The following is an 18,068-nucleotide window of genomic DNA, read 5'->3' as shown; positions in this document are numbered from 1 at the left end:
TACAATGCAATGAAACATGTCTTTTCCATTTCCTGCATGGCAATAGAATCCTTTGTTTCTTTGAACTAAAAAGTATCTTATAATGGTCAATACAATGACAGAATCTTGCTGAAGTTTCCCATGCAGATAGTGAATAGCATCTGCAATAAATATTCAGTGTTCGCATCGTAGTGTCTCATTTGTACAGAGTAGTAGCTCAGCAAGTGTGTAAGCGATGCAAGCAGAAGAAACTTGGTAATAATTTGATGCATTTAATATGTCTGCAATACAAATATGATGTAATACAGAAATACGAGATTTCAAAATTAATTCAATCCAGGCCTGGAGGTAATGCAGCCAGGCTGCATGGTCATCTAGAAGGAATAATACCTGTATGGATGCATCTAAAAGGTATCTAAAATGCCTTTAAATCCTAACTTGGATTTCTTTATACTACAGTTCATTATGTGTTGTGCAGACACATTCCATAGGAGTTCTCATGGCAGCATCCTTTCAATCACATAAAGTTATCACAATTTAGTCAAGGAAGAAGGTATCAAATATGACATAAACCATTCCTTTTTAGTACTTTTTTCCCTTATAATTGCTTTTAAAATTAACATCAAAAAAGTAAACCTTCTAGTGATGAGACTTGGCATTTTAGCATTCTATATTCAATAGACAAGTGATTACATTTAGCATTGTGGCCACTAGTGTTTAATATGCAACCTACTGAGATTTTTTGAATTCTAGAAGTTTGAAAGCAAAAAAACAATGTCAACAGAAAAGATCATTAACAGTTTGCCCATTTTCCAAGAGATAATGGATTTTCAAGCTTACATTCAAGGAACTGGGGTGTTTTTCGTCCTTGTGCAGCAGGTGCTGTTGTGCGTTTGCCGAAGACTTGTGCATCAAAGCTGGCATAATCAAATGGTACTTTCCCAAATTTCTCCTGTTCTTTCACCAGAGTGGCTCTGGAGGAGGTGACTGGCTGTGAAGTTCTGTAATTGTACTGAGATACCTCAGGCTGCTTTGTTAAATTTGTCCTGCAGAGAGAAGGAAAAGAGTGGATGAGAAAGACAAGAATAACTTTAATTTACCTTTTCTTGTAAAATAGGATACAGTTGCATCTCAGTATCAGAAAGTGCATTGTTACATGTAAAACTTAATGGTAGGTGTATATAAGAAACAACATACATGTGGTGGCTGACCTGGTAGTTAAAGAGTATTTTGACTTTATAAAAGTTCAAAGCTGAGGACATAAAAAAGTCTAATACCCTCTAGTAATGATGTAGAGTACTTACAACAAAGATACTTATAGATTACTACTGCATCAGGGTGTTTCCTTTATTTCTAAAAATTGTCTGTATTTTTACTAGGCAAAGGACTTGTGGATTTATGGATCATTGTTGTTCTCACTTTACTGTGAATGAGTATGGTATAAATATAACATAAGATGATCCAAAATAATTGCTTCTGTTATTTGGGAGAAACAAATGATAGATGGTGTGTTATTCCATTTAGCTACTGTTCAGTAACTACTTGTCTTTAGTAATTTCCTAAGGACTTTTCATATGTAGAGTTAAGGCACGTGCAGTTGGCAGACACATGGACATAATATTCTGTAATGGCTCTGAAGGAACCATTAGAGCTGATCATGTCAATAATCCACAAATTAAAGTGTCCCTAAATAGACCTGAATATAATAGGTTGTAATGGTTGTGGTGCCAATGATGTGCAAATTATGCATGTCTGTAGGGTCCATATAACTCTCAAACAAAATACAATTGCAATAAAAAATGTTTCCTCTTTTTGATGCCATTATATGAAAAATAAATTAAAGTAATTAAACCAATAAGCTTAAAATAAAGAAACTCAAAATATGAATTATTTAATGGTGAGGAAACAGAATGAGCAGAGTTCTCAACCCTTTCAGGTAACATTCTACTTACGGGATCACTGGAAGACACCTCCAGAAAGGGTCACAAAATAGATGAGGACTGAGCTGCTAAAAGTTCAGTAAGATCAAAATGATCTTTAATCAGGTTTCAGTGGCCACGATATTGTGGTCAAGGAACACTTCTTGAAAATTATTTAAAACATTTCGGCAAGATGAGAAATTTGGCTTGCAAAACAAAGACATTTGAGAACCATTAAGTAGGCTATGTGTGTTAAAGTAAGATTTAGTACACCAGATTTGATTGTTTTTCAAAAGATTCATGGTCTTTAATGCCAGCCACATGCACAAGAACCAGCAGAAAACTGCTGGTGAATTTTGAGATACAGAGTTATTTAGCTTTACAGAGCTTCATCTTGGAAAACTGAGTTACTTCCTGCAGCTGAAATCTGAAATGAGAAAAAGACCGAGGTCTGATCAACAGAGTTTGTGCAGAAATACTTTGGATAGACTAGTTTCTGAGGGTTCCTACCTGTGAGTCTGATCGTGGCACTGCCCAGCTTTTGGAGAATCGAGCTGGCTCTTTTCCTGTGACAATGCCAATTTTTCAGCTGCAGCGATTGGACAACCAGAAAGGCTGTTTAAAAGCAAGGTGAAGAAAAGAAAAAAGAAGGAAAAAACCCCAAACACATGTTAAAATAAAATCTTAAGTAAAGGAAATGTGTGCTGTGGAACGCACTGACATTAGAATCACAGAATCATAGAATGGTTAGGGTTGGAAAGGACCTTAAGATCATCTAGTTCCAATCCCCCTGCCATGGGCAGGGACACCTCACACTAAAATTGAACTTTTCTGGTGCCCTGTTCGTCAATGGGAGCTGCTGCTACTATAGTCTAGATTTGTTTGTTTTGCAATACTTAATGCAAAGTATGTGAAATCTCTATATTTGAGGTGATATATCTGGAAACTGAATTATGTAGGAGTTTTCTACAGTTTGGCTTTGATGTTTTGTGGCTGGCAAGTCACTAGTAAATTTTTTGATAAATGACATTTACTTTGTCAACTAAACTATGCATATAAGACTCCTGCTGACTAAAAGGAAACTGAATTTGGGAAAAAAATAGGGGTATATGAGCAACTGTTATCAAATAACACATTTTGTCATTTCAAGTTGTGCTTGCTTTTCTTTCTATTTGTTTTATTAGATTACAACATGTTTTCTTCTCCTATTCTTGAGTTGCTTATGATACAGCTGATGTGCTGCAAGGATGACAGGAAACACAGTGACAAAATATTCCTTATTTATTCTTATATATGAGTTTGTAATCTCCCTGGTAAAGACTAACTTCTTGTATTAAAGATAGCAACATAATATGATAATCCTTGGTTTTGGTACACTCACACAATAACAAATCAATCAATGAGCATTAAAAAAAAGCAAATCCCACAAAAAAAATAGTTCAACAAAGAAAGCTGGTTTTGAAATTTTTATGTCCCAAGTTTGATTGCAAGATTGATATTATATTTTTCAAGAAGCACTGATGGAAAGTTTTAGCTTGCTGGCTTCCAGCAGAAAGCTGTACTGGCAAGAGCTGTGCCGACAGCAGTGGCTCTCTGCCTCACCTGCAACCCAACTGTGGTTCCCCAGCTGCCTGTCTGGAAGGCTTTTCTCAATTTTACTTTATCCCTGCAGGAAGCAATTTAGACAGGAGAGTTCGAAGTGAGAAGATGACATTCCTGAGAGTAATAAATATAGGTAGTTTTAAAAATTATTCTAAAATATTCCACTTAAAATTTTCTGGTTTTCTAAGAGGCAATGTGCCTTATTGGGAAGTTCCTGCAAAGGGCTACCATGTATGTGATGCAGAATGAAGAAGTTTTTATTTCCGCTCCATTTTCCAGTTGTAGCAATAATAATTTCATTCCTAGCCCTTGTACATGATGATGTTTCACTGTGAAAACTGTGATGAAATTGTAGCTTGAAATCTCATCTGTGAAAAATACTAGTGGAATTTATCATCCTCAGTTCTGCAGCCATTTTTTATGCAATGAAATTAAACACAATTATTTGGTTATAAATAATACAGGCTTCCTGTGCATTTCATAGGCATTCTTCAGTGTAGTTACACGACATCTAATTCCAAGATGTGCCCATCAGCTTACTCCCCAGAAAATGTTATATTTTAAATGGACAGGAACTTTTCCATCTACCTTCTGTGTGTGTTGCGATTGCTGTTAACATGTCCTCTTCCAGTGCATCCTGGGGTGGGGCACTTCAAAACATTTTCGTGCATGGCAAGAACTAAACAGGAATAAGGGAAGGAAAAAAAAGTGATAATAACATGCATCAATTAAAAACACATACATTGAAAAAATAAACATTTCTTCTTTGGACTCAGATTCTCAATTCTGCCACATTTTGATCACAAAAAAGGAGAAGTAAAGAACCTATAACACAGCACAGCTGGTGCCTCCAGCATATACCAGTTTATCCCTATATTGGTGTAATGTGGCATTCCACACGCATATCGGTGTTTCTGGGGACTTTAAAAGAATAAAGGTGGAAGTTAGCAAGGATGTTACATCATGAATCTCTTTGCCCTCTGATTCATATACAACTAACACAGACAAATAGAAAAGGATCGTGATAAAGTAGCCCTGGGTCACACAGTCATGCTACATATAGCTGCAGACCCTCTTGGCCCAGGGAGGATGACTTTTCAGGTACAGGAAGGCTTTTTATGCCTCACAAATTAAAAAGATGATCTGATCTGAGTATATCCTGTTAGATACCTTCTGATTATCTGAGCTGTGCTAAAACTACTTAAGCCAATTGGTCATGCTCCCAAGCAGTGGCTTATGATCTCAGCAGTGGTTACAACTTCTTGCATGTACATTTCTTATGCCCTTTGGCATGATTCATCTTTGCAAAGATTGAGATGTACCCCTGTGTTAAACAGAATAATTTCTTGTATGTCTGCCCTTTGGGTGCACAGTGCTTCAAAAAAGCTGACTGTTCAGTTGACAGGTTTGTTTTGCCAGAAACAAAACATTAATGTTTTGGGGTTTTTTATTCAGCAGAACACATTGATTGGAAGTACAATAATTAACAAAGACCTGTTAATTTTAACTTTTTAGAAGTTTAATGTTGCTAAGTCCTTCCAAATGCAGTAGCCTGCTTAATTCAGCAGGTGTTTCCATAAACACAGCTTACTATCAGATTTAAGAACAGAGAGAGCTACAGTTAGGACCAGGACATTGGTAAAGTGCAAGTATCCTTTTAATTTGCTGTTATGCATGTCACCACAAAACAAAAAAATAATAAAAAAAAGTCTGACTAACTAGATTGTTTAAACAAATAGATTCACATTAGGTTTTGGCTTATTATGCAGCATTTCATTGTATCACATTGCAGGATTACACGCATGCCCAAACCAATGTAATCAGATCAGCACAGTTAGAAATAAGCAGGGAAACAGGCTAGACTGGACAAAAAAGGGTTAGCATGACACAGTCGTACAAGAGGAATGTGTTGTGGACCAACGCTGGGATGTACTGATAGAAGTAACCTTTTTGAGTTCAGTGGTAAGGGGGACACTGGAAACATGTCTGAATAAGCATGCCCAGGCCTGTCACTTATTAGCAATGAAAACCAGCAGCTCTAAAACAAGCAGGTGATTTCTGTGTGCATGTCTTTGCAAAAGCATGGGCAAGCAAGATCTTGAACAGCCATAAGACTACAGCAAGCAGGTCTGCTGGCAGAGTGAGGATAGTTAGACTTTGATATTCTTCTTCCCAGGCCATCTGAGGAACCTACTGCTGTTTGAAATGCTCTACTGCTAAGGAGTATTTCAGCTTCACAAGTGTGGGAAATAGGACTGTAACTAAGACCTGGACAGCAAAGAAGGGTGATGTCTTCTCTCAGCTTCATTCTACAATATCACCCAGAAAAAGTGGGTTTCTTTTCCAGCATGAGCACATACTACCCACAATACGAGGCCAGATCCAGTTGTTAAGTCTGGACTGCAGGGTGATGATACTCACTTTCTAGTGGCACTCTAACTTTATGTGGACAGCCTGAGAGACTGCGGTGGTGAGGGTACAGCCCAGTCACGTGCCCTGTGCCATCACATCCTGGGATGGGACATTTGGTTTCTCTCTTTTCAGGCCTGGGTGAATCTGCAGAGAAATCAGATAAGGATTTTGTTTGGTTTTAGCCACTGTCTGCACTCAGCTGAGCTATCCTAGCAGCATGATACCTTCTATTTTGTACTTCAGATGTAATTCCTACACAGAGTTTTAACAGAGACATATGTGATTTAAGCATCAATTTAGGTTGTCACACTGTGTCTTTTGAACAATGGCTCCCCCCTCCCAATATACCATTTATGTGCTAAACTGTACAGCGTTAAGATTGCAGTGTCATTTATTCCATTCAGAGCCTCAAACAGGACAGAAGCCACAATCCAATAAGCCAGAAAACTTTCAGCATCAGCCAACAGCAATATCTATAAAGGAATAAATAAAAAAAGCAGAAACAATCTTTTACTCTGTTAATGTCAGACTCTGGGAAGCTGGGACAACCAAATAAAAGCTGAGGTGTGAAACAAATAAACAAACAAAAAGCATTTCAACCAGAAGCCATTCCTTAAATATCGCAGATCTCTAGGCTGTAGGTTCTTTGTTAGGAAACTGAATACATGCCACTTTACATTTGAGAGGCAAAGCAAGCAGCTCCCTCCGGTACACATGGCAATGCTGCTTTGTGGAGCAGCCCACAATGACAGTGAAAACATGGAGCAGCCGATACCCTTTCAAGGCGAGGTCTCAGCTCAGCCCCACAGCTACCACTCTGTAATGGCCACGGTGCATTCCCAATTTTTATTTCAAGCACCTAGAATTGTGCAAGAAGCACTGGTCAGAAAGCCTTTATTTGACATCCAATGCAGGATCAAAAGTCTGGGCAAGAAAGGAATGAATTCTGGTCCAGAAATTCTCTTGTGAGAAATCTGGAGGAAGTGGCTGCATAAATTGCTGAGGATGGTTTTAGCTCCATCTGTGATTGGCTGCCAATAGCATTATGCGCTGGGGGAGAAAACAGCTGTAGCCAGCACAGACAGCAGCCTCCTTCAAGCTCATACTGTGAGGTAGGACTTGCTCAGGGACAGGATCGCCAGAGACAGCTGAGGGTTAAACTTCCTGGCAAGTTTTTAGGTAAAAAAGAAAGGAAAAAAATTAATGGGGAGGAAAGAAAGTAGTCCAGGCATCAACAGGAGACTACATGCTCTTTGGAATCACTGCAAATGGGAGTGCTGCAATAGTGGGTAGGAATTAAAGAGAGACCCTGAAATATGATTTAAATTTCCAACCACTGATTGGAAAGGTTTATCATTAAAACTATGTAAAAATGTAAACTTAAGCCATGTTTTTCTGATGTAACACCTAAGAAAGAAAAGCAAGAGCTGAGGGGTTTGATAGTGGATTTTTTAGAAATAAAACCCAGTTTACTATGTAAAGTGGAAAAATTATGTGCCTGATGCTACTTTGACTATAAACATGTGCTGTTTATACAACATGAACAAAGCTGAGTTTGTTCCTCCAAGAGTGTTACCTCCTAATTCACCTGCAAACTGTAGCTAATTATAATATGAGGCAAACCAGGAAGGGCCAGGTTCTGCCATGCTTACTACCACTGTTCCTTCCTATGTGTGCTGTGAGAAAGTCACATTGACACCAGTGTGAACCTGGTGAGCATAGGTCTCAAGATTAGAAAAGGTATTTGTAAAATTCCTGCATATATCACAGCCATCTGAGAAAATAAAGGTTCATGTACTTTAGCAAGGAGGTAGATTAATGCCATGCATGCACAGGTTTAGACATGCTAATGAAAATACTGCTTGAGACAGAAAAATTAGATGCATGCATATTCTTCCCAAATACTACAGGAAATATTTTACAGTTGCAACTCCTAGAAAAACTAGTCAGTTATACACTAAAATGCTTTGGATAACTAAACTACTATAATATTTGCCATGGCCACAGGGACTACTCTAAAGTAACACTAGAAACAAAAGTCATTTATCAAAAGCAGAAATTGCAGCAATTCTGGGGTGACCTCAGTATATTTGGAAGCCCAAAAGGAAAAGTCAAAGGACAGATAAATGTAGCCACTTACTATAGCAGAGAGTGTGCTTATAAAATGACATCTCTTGATGTTCTGTAATTATCCTCAATTGAAGAGTTTCATACAAGACAGCCTGGTTTACATATCAAACCTAAATCTTTTAAGTCTCCATTTCTGGAAGCCTGATAATGTACCACAAATGGAGCAATGCTCCTGCATCTTTGTAGGATGCCACAAACCATCAGAAACAATGAAGATTTTTGAACTTACTGGTAATTCTGCTGATGGTGAGCGAGGCAGAAGAGCATGGCTTGTGCTTTCTTGGCTCAGAAATGCTGGCTGTAGCAAAATGTAATGTTGATATATGAAGTGGACTGAACTCAGAAAAAACATGGCTTAGCAATTAGGTGGTATGTATGGAAGAGGCCAATTTTTCACCCTAACCTTTCTTTAAACACCGTTTTAATGTCTTCTCTTTTGGCTGCTGAAATTTAGGAGGTATATATTAGCGCCCTATGGAGGAGGAGGCGGAGGAGGAGGAAAAGGAGGAGAAGGAGTGTCAGTGCCAGCTACACAGCCCTTTTAGTACCCATTACTGATCATTTCACATAGCAGTCTGGCAGGAAGCCAAGTACCTACCGTTTAACCTGGTTAGATATAAGGCACTAGTGTGAAGGTACATAATTAACCAAATTACCAGCTAAATTCCAGATTCTTTACTGTTGCTATAAACCCCAGCTCAGAAACCTCTATCAGTCACAGGATAAATGCTTAAGCCAGTAAGAACAGCCAAAAATACTTCCTTACGTTTGTTGCTGTATATCTGTCTCCCACCAATGTCAATAACTTTGGTTTGTCTCCTTTCCCCTGCTAGATGCTCCAGAAGAAACCTATCCAGTTCCTTGTAGGTGCTGTGAAACACATGCCCTTGCTCTGCCTGCAGAGCAATTGCTTGTTCTAGCAAACTCAAGTTCCCTTTTGTTTTGTCCAACTCAACCGACACATCTGTGGTTTCTGACAGGCACTCGTTGTCATCTTCTTCACTTTCAGGGAAGGGATTCTGAATTCTGTTCTCAAAAGGATGTGGATGAGACTCCTGGGATGTTCTTAGCTCTGTTTCTGAGTCACAAAGTGTTTCACAAAGGCCAAATTCTACCTCTTCCTTCTTAATTTCTGGGACTTCCAGGATGCTAGGTTGATTACACTCTACAATATACTTCTGAGATACATGGAGCTTTACACTATTTTCTTCTGAGAAATTCGAGGAGCTGTCCCACTCATTGTCCATAATTTCAGAGTTACTTTCATTTTCCTCAGATGAACAGTATTTTGGGTCAGAAATGACAGTCTTTTCCTTTCCTTCAGCTGAGTTAATCATGTAACATTCATCAGTGTCATCACTTTCTGTTTTTAAGGATTGAATGCCACTATCATTTAGATTTTCTCCCACTCTTTGACTGGGTGCATCCTTTGCTAATTTTCCCATGTTCATCAAAGATTTGGCCATGGAATCTTGATAGCTGGAGTAGTTATCTTTTCTTTGACTGGAATTTTCTTGCTCACCCGAAGGAGGGGTTTCCTCAGATGATTTTGGAGCACTTTCTTCTGCATGAGAAAAAGGCAAGAGAAAAATAATTAAGAATAACTGCTTTTTGTATCTTGTTGAAGTGATATGAAGATATTTACTTAGCAGTCATCATTTCTTTACTCAGAGGTAATGTGAAATGACTGAATTCACACCAAGGCTGTGTTTGAAATGACTGCTTGTAGTATCACGAAAAGCCCTTTTAAGATTATGTCTACTTTATATTATAACTTCAAAGCTATATGAGAAAGAAATACCTTGCTAATTTTCACTGATAGTGAAGACACATATTACCTTTAAAGTCATGCACGTTCATGCACATTTATATAAATATGATGTGCTATATATAGACATATATTATAAATATACACAATCTATATACTGTATGCATATATACATTCACACCCCCCCCCCCATTTTAGAATTCCTCTGATCTATTGTCACTTTTCTTTCATCTAAGTTTCCCAAATATTTTCTCATAATATATTCTAATTACTTTCCCAGTCACCCCAAATCCCATGAAAGACCTTGATGGAAAAAACCTCAGTGCTTCACAAAAGGCAAGCTCCTGGTCACCATTGCAATTGCCACATTAAGTGATAGATCAGGTCATGCACAGGCAAACAGAAATGGTTGTTATGTACAGACTCATAAAGGACTTGTTAAAGACACCACTGAAGTGCATCCTGTCTTTATCAACATCTTTCTTTAGAAGAAAAGCAGCAGCCAGCAGGTAATAGAGGCTTTATGTAAGAGAGGTTGTCGGTGTGGAAGACAATACACCTTTTGTATCTCATTTAATTTTTTATAAACATTTCCTCTGACAAGGACACTCAAAAATACATCTCCATCATCTTCCTTTCTGGTAATTATCTCTCTAAAATCAACACTGGTTTGCCAGGATCAAGTAAATATTGCCATAGTAACTAAAAGCATTTTTGGATGAAGGGAAGAATTTAGTCACAACACTAGCCCCTTCAATAATGCTGATTATAGGGTACATTCTTTTGTTGGGATCTATTCAACATAAACTGAAAAATTTAACATTTTACTTCCTAGAAAGGAGGATGAATAAACAAGCACAGACTATTTCATAAGATGTGCCTGTCCCCTCCTGAATCAGAACTCCAGGTTTAAATAATAAATTAAGCATAGTCTAAAATGCAAATGAAGTTTCTCTCAATAACACAGTGAGCTATTAAGAGAAAGTGTAAAGGGTTATGATAATTTTAAAGTATTATGAACTACAGAAAACAAATAAAAAGCATTTTCAGTGAATATGTCCAATTCATTGAACTATTCTCTCAATCCACTTAACTACCCACATGTGTACAATAATGATTTATAGACATTATACCTAATTATGCATATTTGGGCTGTGTTAGAGTGCCTAACAAAAGCTCTAGAAAGCAACAATTACCTCTGTTGCTTAGCTACATAGTTTAAAATATTCCTATTAAGTGCAGATTATTGTGGAGGGGAAAAGGGGGACAAAAATGCACATGTGCACCACAATGCATTTCACTTTACTGCTGCCAAACTGTTAGCATTTTGGGTCATTTCCAGTTTACATAATTGTTTGGTTCAACTGTTTGTTATATGTTAAAAGAAAATATTGATTAATTCGTATTCTTCTTCAGAAAATTGGACTCATGCAGGGAGAGGTGGCCTTGTGCACTGTGTGCATAAAGTTGTGTTTAAATATAATGTCTGTAAACCTTGGTGTAACTTTTTAGCAGCTGGTCTAGTACCACACACATTGCAGAATTCTGAATAAAGAAGTCTGCTGTCTTTTCATGTATCAGCAAGTAAGAATGATGATTTGGCTCTATAAACCAACTTTAGTCTGATGAGTTTTTACTATTTTCTCCTCTGCCATTTGGAAAATAACAGAATCCCATCAGTGGGTCATTTGAGAAAGTAAGTTCTAATTTTAAAAATCTCCTACCCTTCTAAATGAAACAAACCAAACAAAAGTTGGTAACAGTAACAGGTCTCTCCAGTTATTTTTGTGAGGCATGAAATGCAATATAAATGCATGATAAGAGAGTTTTCCTCTTTTAATAATCAGTGATTTTTAAATGCTGTGTTTACAAATTTGTTATTGAACCAGTCTTAATGGTTCAGCTGTCCCAGCTTTGCTTTTCACTTCTACCGGCTGTAAATTTACTTTAAAAATAACCAAAACTCAGCTTGGTTTACAGTTGCATCAATCCGTGTACGAGATCAGCATTAACTGATCAAACAAGAGTCATGAGTTCATAATAAAATGAGCAATATTACACTGAGAAATTACAAATAAACTCACCTTCCCAGATCAGCTGTATGTTTTAAATGAAATTTGTTTTGTAGCTGGAAAAATTACTACAAAATGGATAAGGTGTATTATCACTGACACAAGCAGGTTGGGAGAAATCTCACTGGTATCAAATAAATCATTTTGAATTCATGCATCTTTTTAATTTGACTGAAAGCCCTTGTGCAAACAAGGTTCCCCAACATTTATATCAATGAATCTGGCCCAACATTTGCCCTTTTTTAAAAACAGAACCAGTTAAATAACTTATGTTCATCTGTAGATGGCACAAGTTCAACCTTTACAACTATCATAGTGCCTTTCCTTCACCAAGTTCTTCAAGCTGTGCAGAGGACAGACACAGGATAAAATAAATGCATTACTGAGTTCCTGGCTCAGGATGGCCAGGAAGCAGGCTGGATCAATAAAAGAAAAACTAGCTAAAATCTATACATCTAAAAAAAAAAAAAAATTACAATCACCCCAACACTCCCCACCCACCAAAAAATAAAGACAGGGGCATTGGCTATCACCTTGATAATTAATGTTTTGTTTAAAGAAGCAGCTCTTTCTAGGCTTTCACACTGATGTGGTGCAGACCCCTGGAAAATTTACAAGTGACAACTGAATGAAATCTCGGCATTATAGAAATAATACACCCGCTGATTTCAGTAAAACCACGATTTGACTCTCTAATTCGAAAGAGAGACTTCTTATTCTCTGTGTTTTATAATGTTCATATGTATAAAGTTTGGGTTTTTTTTTTTAAGGAAATTTTATTTTGAGTGGATAAAGATATAAATTCCTAATCTGAGTTCCTCATCGAACAGCCCACAGAGCTCAAAAGGTCATCTGGTCCAACCTTTTGTGGGAAAGGAAGCCTAGATGAAATTATTAAGCAGCCTATCTTACCAAAATACTTCCTAAGAAGAAGCTGAGGGGAAAATATATTACCTTTGAACTCCCATAGCAACCAGCAACTGAAAGGAATATAAATTAATTCTGTTTTCATATCATCTGTGATTACTAATTTCCCAGTGCCAGAGCACATTGTTTTTATCTTGATATTTGCTATCTATTGATGACACCTGCCATTAAAACAAACCAGAAGATACTGCACTGATACCTTCTCACTTGCCTAATTAAATATTTGTGCAGGACATCTTAAATCAATATGTGACAAACAATTTAGTTTGATAATTTTTTGTTCATCTTGAACATATCTGAACATAAAGAGCAATAAAGACATGTTGTAGCTATAACTTTCTGTCTCCCCATTCTCTTCCATATTTTCCATTATGCGTGTTATAGAAGTTTCTATAAACTATTGGACATGTTTGGCTTAGCAGTATAGGAATAAGTATAAAAGTGCTGAGTCTAATAATCGTGTTAAACAGAACACACACAGCAGTCACCCGAATGAAATTGCTTTGCTAAATGTTAAGTCAACAATATTTTGCTAAGCGAGGTTTTTTGAGTTTTGGTGGTGGCTTTTTTTTTTCTTCCTAAGAGCTCTATGTATTCCAGTGGAAATCTGCTCTTCATAAATAAGTTTTTCTCAGTGGTGGGCTGAATCTTGTTCTTTCACAGAGCTGGTGGAGAAGCAAAAGTTTCTCCATATCTGACCTGCTGCAGTAATTGTCTCTTTGTGTGACCTACAAAGTGTTTACTAGATCTCAGGAGGAGTTATTGTGCAAAATAATCTGAAGTACGATGGTTAAGCCTAGACAGAATTGCACCATTCCAACTCTGTTAGAAGCCAAATACTTTCCACATCCTCTTTGAAAATACAGTTCCTTATTGCCCTTCCTGTGGAATTCAGCTTCAAGCAGAGACATACTGCAAGACTACCTGGAGTTGAGCTGCTTTCAAGGACACTGATCTCTTCCTGTAAATCAGTCCTGTCTTCATTTTCTTCTTTGCATTCCAAGCTGGGGCTGTAGTGTCGGGGTTTCATTAACAGGGACTTCCTTTTGTTGACGGGAATGCCTGATATCAGTTCTTCGGCTTTTCTCTTCTTAGCCATGGAGCATTTGTAGGCACTGCAACAATCAGTAGCCAGAGATAGAGAAAAAGAAAGAGGAAGTGAGGGGTAAATTGTTTAAAAAGTAGTACCTTGCTCTAGTTTAGTTCTAAGTTTAAAAGTTAAGATCTGACAAAATTTTTTTTCACTCGCATATTCAGCAAGTTGGGTTTAGTGGTTATTTAATTTTAGCTCATGTACTCGAAAGGCAGGGCACAGGCAAGTGCCGTTGCTTTTCACTGCTGCCAAAATCTGTTTGGGGAAAGAAGAATGAGGAAGAAGACAAAACCAAAAACCACATAACCTAGCATTCTTAATCCTAAATAAGCATAACCTAATCTAATCCCTGGTCTGCAGTAAAATAGATACAACCAGGAAAGGATGAGGAAAACTGTGGCCTGGGTTGATAATCCAGAGAAACAGAAATCCAGTTATACTATAACATCCTGAGCCTTTGGTTCCATTCCCTTTACATCAGTATGGATATCATATCATGCACCTTGAGCTCAACAGCAGAAACCCTGTGTGAAACATTGTCCCTTCAGAATATTTTGCGATATGGGTCCTTCTTTCAATCTCAGTCTCAAGTGTTGATTTCATTTAATGAACACCAGCCATAAACACCCAGTTCAACCTCTTCTCAGGTCTCTTTATAGACCTGGAAAAAGGCTCCTTCAGAAGGCTATTCATCTGACTTACAACTAGATTTATGTGATAAGCAGGGTGAGCCATCCCCTGGGAAATGCCTTACCCAGTCTAGATGCCTAACTTTCAGACTGCCATGAGAAGACAGTGCAATATTTTGGAGAGGAAGATTTTCAGCAGAGTTTATATGCTTTAAGTTCCAATTTAAGATCTATATGTTAATCTGCATATTGATTTCCTTCCACAGATATTTAGCAAAGCCTTTGCTACCATGCAGCTGTTCTGTATGGCATATAGATGCGACATCATTCAACACCTCACTAAAGAGGATTGAACTTTCAACCCTTTTTTTTTAATAACCTTTTTATGTGACTTGGCATGATCTCATTGTTCTCTCACACACAGTATTCTAAGAAATTTATGTAGTACAAATAACAGCGCTCATATATCTGTCAGAGATGAAAAAACTACATATATGAATCTGTGTAATCCACTCAGTGGTTTCTCGACCTTAGGCACCCCGAGGGTGTATTACAAATCTACATGATACCCTTAGGTGTTGGATTTTGCATTTTGCTCACTGTCTTAGCTGCAAGATTTGCAAAAAAATCCATGTATGCAGAGAACTCCTATTGGTTACACATATTACAAGCTCAACAGCATAAATTAATCCTTCCAAGGTATCTTATGTGCACTGAATTGGCTCAGGTTCTGATTGTTTTGGATGAAAGCATATGACTAACTTGAGCTTTTTGTTAAAAAAAAAAATACCCATTTTTGGCTAAGCACCTTTTTGGCTATCCATCATTGCAAACATGAAGGACATGGAAATATGAACATCTGCATTTTAGGGGAATGTTAAAATTCTACCATATGCATCTTAAATTCTGGATATTCTTGATCTTCTCAAAGCTAAAATGCTGTGGGCATTAGAAATGCTGGCTGCTAAGCACCTGCTGTAGTTGAATATATTATGACTTCTGTGTTTCTGTTTATGAATAAAGGATAACATGAATATCATATTAAAGGTCAGAATCACAATGGTGTAAGCCTCCTGTTGGAAATGGTGCCTATATAACAGATATCAGGATGGATGTAGTGTGGACAAATTTGCATAATTTATTTCTAAGAAAATACAATCAAAAGTTTCTTGATTTGTATTTGTGAAGTGACAGTTCATACTACTCATGTTGTTTCAGTAGTTACTTGAATTGTAATTCAATAAATTACAAATGTTTTAAACCTTTCGCACACAATTTTTTTGCCAACTAAAACTTTCACTAGGTTTGCTGTTGATCTTTCTCATTTATTTGTCGAGCTTCAACTTTACCTCCAGTAACTATTGGTAGTACTGAGACTGTTTAGGACAAGATGAATTTACAGTGTTTAATTCCCCAGTGAGGAAACTACAGCTGTTTCTTACACAAGCATAATTAATAGTTTTTTAGAACAGAAGATCCAGTCAGATCATCTAGCATGCCCCTCTGTGCAACAGAGGTCACAGGACTTCATCTAGCTCTTCAGCTTTAATCCTGTAATTTGTCTGACTATTGTGTATTTTCCAGTCAAGTTAAGGGAAAATGCAGTAAAACCAGGAACTTGATTGCTATATTCTTTCTAAGTACAGTCTTTATCTAGTGACGTAATGTTTTAATCCACTACTGTGGGCTAGCATAACAACTATGAAACATGTCAGTTTTTCACCACAACTGCAGAAAGACAGTCAAACTCAGATGTTTTCAGATCATGGTCAATACCAGTGCAGCAATGCTGCTGCCACCTGCCACCTGCAGATCTGCTCTGGGAAATAACACCACTTGACTGTAACCACCACAGTTTACAGCAGTAAATCAAAAGTTGCTGCATCAGTGTCAGGACAGGAGGCCCACAGATCTGCTTGGAAGCTCGCTGCTCATGGTAGAAAGTTTCTCCTCTATGAAAGATTGATGCATTAACTTCTCCTTAGCTATATCCTTTTCTGTATGTGAGCAGAAACTCACCCAGATCTCCTCTGTAGTTCCCACCATTTTGAAATAAGTGAATACATGAGATACAACTTAAAGTAAAATAATTCCTGACATCTTCTGATTACAGGAAGATGACAAAACACAGGGTTTTTGGTTTGTTTTTTTTTTTTTACCTACAAATTGCAAATAGCTCTCCATAGGCCAGGAAGAGATTTCTCAGTTCCAGCAGAATATATTCTTGCTTTTGCTGTAGACATTTTAGGTTGCTGGGTTTGAGTTTTAACTGGATTATTATAGTTTGCAAGAACCAATTTAAAGAACTACCATGTACCAGCAATTTCCCTTCTTTTCTACCTTACAGTGCTTAAAATTAAAACTGAAAATAAAACCAGAAAAACAACTTTGTAAGTCATAGCCTTTTTTAAGTACTTACACATATTATTAAATATTTGCTAAAGGACACTGAGAATTTAACTACTAGGAAAAGAATATATTTATGCCTTTTTAACATTCATGGCATGTCGATTTCACCTTTGCCTTTAAAAGTTTCTATTGCTCTCTTCTGCTTATGTACATTCACACATACACTCATGTAAGTTAGCACAGATTTGTCAAGCTGCAGTTTGTCAAATGCTAAACCTATAATTTAGCTTCTCTATTACTCATCTCTTAAATTCAATGTCTAATAGTTTTGTTGCTATTTATCAATGGCTTGCTTGTTGTCATGGAACACTGATTCAGCTGTCAAGGTTATTTGGTAATCTGAGTCTCATAAAACAGGAGAAGCTCTTTTTGTTATGAGCCCAAAGCAAATACATTCTTTTTTTTCCCAGTTTAACTGTGCTTAAATTTTATGAATAATAAATCATTTTAGTACTATCTATAATAAGCAGATTTTTTGCAATTATTTTTTTAGTCAATGACTCAGTTACTAAAAACAGACTTGTGTCATTTATCAGAGTGTGAGCCAAGAATTTAAAATCTAAGACATATAGGACCTGGTTACATGTGTTCGTCTTGATAAATCTTTCGTACATATTTCACGCTTAAACACTTTTGGGGGGAATTTACTGGGTTCTTTCATCTGCTGAAAGTTTATTTTGCAGACAGTGGTGTTATACAGGCAGAACAGTACATTAACTCTCCACCACAGTGCAATGCCTCAGAAGAAAGAGAGGCTTTAAGCAGTCCTAAACACATACAGCTTTTCCTAATGCTAGAAATTGTCATGCTAGACTTCTTTTGTAATCGATTCATCTAAGTGATGTGTTTGTCAAGCCTTTAACCTGACCTTTAACCACTCTGTAGCCAGCAAGGTTTTGTTGCTGTTAATCTGCTGGCAAGACTTCCAGATCTCTCAGGATATTTTTCTTATTCACAGCAGCCTACAAATTGGTAAAGCATGATAAAAGAGCTAAGAATTGCCATAGTGGGTAAAACCATGGGTACATTCAGCCTGACAACTGGTGTTTACTAATGCCTGTAATGAATGCCATATAAAATAATAAAACGAGGGCACACTTAATCTCACATACTGTCCTTAGTTTCGAG

The 18,068-nt window shown here is 37.2% G+C and overlaps 1 protein-coding gene across 4 annotated transcripts in view; it reads right to left on the bottom strand.

The window, feature by feature from the left end:
* The window catches only part of ST18 (ST18 C2H2C-type zinc finger transcription factor), a 50,944-nt gene extending 37,003 nt beyond the window's left edge, over positions 1-13,941 (bottom strand). For 2 of the 4 annotated variants that reach the window (XM_031052216.2, XM_031052218.2), the window contains exons 1-6: positions 13,734-13,941; positions 8,809-9,606; positions 5,922-6,056; positions 4,089-4,179; positions 2,409-2,513; positions 820-1,025 (exon numbers count right to left, since the gene is read on the bottom strand). In XM_031052216.2, the coding sequence (XP_030908076.2) occupies positions 820-1,025; positions 2,409-2,513; positions 4,089-4,179; positions 5,922-6,056; positions 8,809-9,606; positions 13,734-13,908 (1,510 nt within the window). In that variant the 5' untranslated portion in view covers positions 13,909-13,941. The remainder of the gene's footprint in view (positions 1-819; positions 1,026-2,408; positions 2,514-4,088; positions 4,180-5,921; positions 6,057-8,808; positions 9,607-13,733) is intronic. The other 2 variants (XM_031052217.2, XM_031052219.2) reach the window with 2 other exon arrangements.
* Positions 13,942-18,068: the final 4,127 nt, after the last annotated feature.

The sequence above is a fragment of the Melopsittacus undulatus genome, chromosome 1, assembly GCF_012275295.1.
Source record: "Melopsittacus undulatus isolate bMelUnd1 chromosome 1, bMelUnd1.mat.Z, whole genome shotgun sequence".
Lineage (NCBI taxonomy): Eukaryota > Metazoa > Chordata > Aves > Psittaciformes > Psittaculidae > Melopsittacus > Melopsittacus undulatus.
Note: the sequence above shows the minus strand (reverse complement) of the source record. Positions and strands in the feature narration are given on the sequence as shown.